We start from the raw sequence: 3,955 nt of genomic DNA, 5'->3' as shown, positions 1-3,955 counted from the left end.
AATGATCCTCCTGCCTCAGCCTCCCGAGTGCTGAGATTACAGGCATGCGACACCACACCCAGCTTCACTATATTTTCAGTTAACTCGTTTCTTGTATTTTTAAAATTTCTTGAGACCTCCTTTTAGACCATATGTTATTTAGAAATGTCTACATCATTTCCCTGTGATGTTTAGATGCCATTGTGGGGAGAGAATACACCCTTAAATTGTTGTATTTACCTTCTGTTGGTATATTTAGAACATTAACATTTAATGACACTGTTGATATATTACCACTTAAATCTGTTTTTTCCTTTTTTTGGTCTTTTGGGTTATTGAACTTTTTTTAGAATTATGTGTTGACTTATTTATAATGTATTACTTTGTACAGCTCTTTTAGAAGTTACTCAAGGTTTTACGTTATCTATGAAGTAGTTGACATGCTTGCTTTTTACTTAGGGGGGACCCTTGACTTCTTACCACCCCAGCTGTCTTCAGGGTACTGGCATCGTCTTCATTCCCACTATAGTTTTGAAGAAATTAATGCCCCATGTCTGAAGAAGTTATTTATTTTTTTCATATTATACACTGAAATGAGGTAGTGCGTTCCTACTAGAGGTCCTTGTCTATGTAGTGTGTCAGAGCTCTGTAACTGTATGTTTATCTTTGCTAAATAAATATTTCAGTCATGTGGACGGAAGCAGAAAATGGACCTCATATGGGGGCACACTCCTGTAATCCCAGCACTTGGGATGGGAGGCTGAGGCAGGAGGATCACTCTGAGTTCAAGGCCAGCCTGGGCTACATCGTGAAAACCTCAAAAAAAGGAGATAGCCATGGCTTAGCAGTTCATTTAAATTGCAGTTATTTGACTTAGCTTCTTTAATTGAGGCACTCCCCCAGCCCTTACCATGGTTTGATAGTGTGTTGGTAAAATTAGAGAATAGGGGCTTTTTCTATCATAGAGCACTGCTGGAGCTGCACTGCTGGGTTCCCTGTTGTGTTCTAGCTGTAGTGGCTTCACACTGGTCCTCACACATGTGTCTGTCACTGCCCCGTTGAAGGTTGCATGCTGTTAAAGAGCAGGACCTCTGGCTTCACAGTTTCTTGTTAACTGTTACTTCATTTAAATCATTCCCATGGTAGGTCACTATTTTGCATTAGTGCCTCGTGATCTAAGTATTTGTGAAATTGAACAGTCAGTGAAAATACAAATTTTATTCCTCAATATCATGATTTAAAATTAAATATTTTTCCCCTTCAGAGTGACAAGAAGAGTAGTCCTCAGAAAGAAGTTAAATATGAACCTTTTTCATTTGCTGATGGTAAGCGAAATTTTCATTTGTTATTTTGTCTATATGCATGTATTTTAAGTAAAATTACTTGTTACTTACTGAGAAATTTCCTGTAGAAGTTTTACGTAGAGTAACATCGCTCTTAAGTGTGGAACTGTGTGTGACGTACTTTCAAACCGTCATTCATGGCTGTAACTCCGGACAGTAGCACCTTTCTGGATTCCAGTGAAGTGCTACTTCTCTCTTGTAGGCGTGGGTTATTCCTGTTACTTGCATGGGTGCTAACTGCCTAGCATTAATGGTTCACATCTCTTTAGATATTGGCTCCAATAACTGTGGATACTATGACCTGCAAGCAGTGCTAACTCACCAGGGAAGGTCGAGTTCTTCGGGCCATTATGTGTCATGGGTAAAGAGGAAACAAGGTAAACACCTGTTGTTTTATCAACCCTTAAATGCTGTTTTGTTTGTTAACAATTTTATAGCTCTGTGGAGGTGTTTTTGTTTTGTTTTTTGAGACAGGGTCTCCATGTATTCCAGGCTGGCCTTGAATTCAACTGTGTAGCCTCGGATGGCTATGCAGACTTCCTGCCTCAGCCTCCCAAGTGCTGGGTTTACAGGCATCCACTGCCACACCCAGCTGAATTCATTTAAAATTATAGGCCAGGCATGGTGGCACATGCCTCTAATCCCAGCACTCTGGAGGCTGAGGCAGGAGGATGACTGAGTTCAAGGCCAGCCTGAACTACATAGCAAAACCCTGTCTCAAGAGAAAAAATTAGGAGTCAGGGGTATAGTTCAGAGGCACAGCGCCTGCCTGGCAAGCTTGTGGTTGTGATTTTGATTCCAGTACCGCCCCCCAAAATTCACTGTAATAAACCCATTACTCATTAATGTAAATGACATTTTCCCAAAAAACTAGGGAGAAATGATACTGATTTGCACTGTTGGAAGTCCTCCTGTTGTTAAGAGACTATAGCCGGGCTGCCCTGTTTCCGCCCTTCGCCTTTTCCTTGCCGCATGCGCGCAGCCTCGGGCGCTCGCGCCTGTCCTGAGCGGGAGCTGCGGTGCTGGGTGCTGCCGCAGGAGCGCTGCCTGCGGTGCGGGGCCGCGCAGGGCCGACTGGAGCTGCTGTGGTCGCGGGACCGCGCTGCTGCTGCTGGGCAGGCGGAGACCGCCGGGCTCATTTCACTCAGTGCGCGTGTGCAGTGGCGCTCCGAGTTGGCTGTAATACTTCCTCTTTCTGTTACTTAGATGAGTGGATCAAGTTTGATGACGATAAGGTGAGCATCGTAACACCGGAAGACATCTTGCGGCTCTCGGGCGGCGGCGACTGGCATATCGCTTATGTTCTGCTCTACGGGCCCCGCAGAGTGGAGATCATGGAAGAGGAAAGTGAACAGTAATCTCCGTAGCTATTTATGCTTAGGTGTGGAATGAATGTTACTTGTTGATCACTTGTATAATCCAGAGCTTTAGAGGGAGTTGTGTAGGTGGTCTTGTCCGTTTCCCCTTGCGTGGAATAGGAGAGGGCAGAAGCAGACGGCTTGTGCATCACCCTAGAAATTACGGAAAGAAAAAATTATGGAAATAAGATTAACGTTTGGATTATGCTGCCCTCTATAAAGGGGGCTGGAAGACAGTAAGAGCTCATTTCTTGTATTAATTTTAAAAATTCTTACTGAAATGTCTTTCAACCATTACCTTCTGTGATAATTTCTCTCCTTGCCTTTCGGCCCAAGAGTCAGCAGAGATGTTTATCGCACCCGGTTCCCCATCGTTCGCTGTGCTTGCATGGTCCGTGTCACCATTCGGTGGCTGCCCGTCCTTTGCCTTATCTAACACGTTTTCCCGGGAAGGTGGAGAAGGAAGCGTTGCTCTCAGTGTGTAACTCAGTGCTGCTGTCCACTCCCGTGAAACTGGGTGCAATCAAGTATTTGTCCAGCCTGACTTCTGCTGGCTTTTCATGACTTTTAAATAAATTGTGATCAATAATAGTACATTTGATTATACATTATTGTGTCTCTGATGTAGTATGGTTTGTACATTTAACTTGGCAGTGGTTTTACGGTAACCCTAAAAAACATGTTGACAAGCTCTGGGTATTTTTAGAAACTGAGGATATTTAATTAAAAAAAGAAAAAGGGGTTAACAGCTTTGACAGGTCTGTCTGTCTGTTGAGCGTTGGGGCTGCGCTGAAGATTCAGGTGTTTGCACGCTAGTTTCTAAAGATGCCCAGTGTTACTGTGCTGCTCACCGTCCTCGTACGTTACCGTCGCCGTCTGCCCATGTCCCGTTCAAACGCCGTATTGGGTGTTTGTGGATGCTGAATGCAGTCAGGTTAGCAGTCAGGTTTGTTTGTTTTTGCGGTCCTGGTAATTCCCAAAATCTTCAGGTCTACGTGCAAATTTAGTACCAGTGATTTTTTTCTCCAATCAGATTTTATTAGTATCAGTGATTTTAAAGAGATGGTAGAAAACACCAAGACTGAGGTACTTGATTGGCTTATCACATTTTAATACCCTAGTTGCTGAAGGATGGAGGGCAGATCAGCCAGTTTGTCCGATTTAGGTATTTACAGTGAAGTTTGGGGATTATCATGACATCTCCCCTCTTTATGTTGTTTTAATGTTCAAGCCCCAGGGAATAATGGCCACTTTCCTCTAAAAGCCGAGTATGTG

General features: G+C 43.7%; 1 protein-coding gene across 1 annotated transcript in view; it reads left to right on the top strand.

Moving 5' to 3' along the window:
- Usp14 (ubiquitin specific peptidase 14 (tRNA-guanine transglycosylase)) overlaps window positions 1-3,274 on the top strand; it is a 27,522-nt gene extending 24,248 nt beyond the window's left edge. Inside the window, exons 13-15 of the mRNA XM_005372682.2 lie at window positions 1,244-1,304; window positions 1,592-1,699; window positions 2,529-3,274. Coding sequence (XP_005372739.1) covers window positions 1,244-1,304; window positions 1,592-1,699; window positions 2,529-2,680 — 321 coding nt within the window. The 3' untranslated portion in view covers window positions 2,681-3,274. The remainder of the gene's footprint in view (window positions 1-1,243; window positions 1,305-1,591; window positions 1,700-2,528) is intronic.
- The last annotated feature ends 681 nt before the right edge of the window (window positions 3,275-3,955 follow it).

Source organism: Chinchilla lanigera, unplaced genomic scaffold (assembly GCF_000276665.1).
Source record: "Chinchilla lanigera isolate Chin_1 unplaced genomic scaffold, ChiLan1.0 scaffold00001, whole genome shotgun sequence".
NCBI classification, from domain to species: domain Eukaryota; kingdom Metazoa; phylum Chordata; class Mammalia; order Rodentia; family Chinchillidae; genus Chinchilla; species Chinchilla lanigera.
The sequence above is the reverse complement of the archived record's forward strand: the minus strand, read 5'-3'. Positions and strand labels throughout refer to the sequence as shown.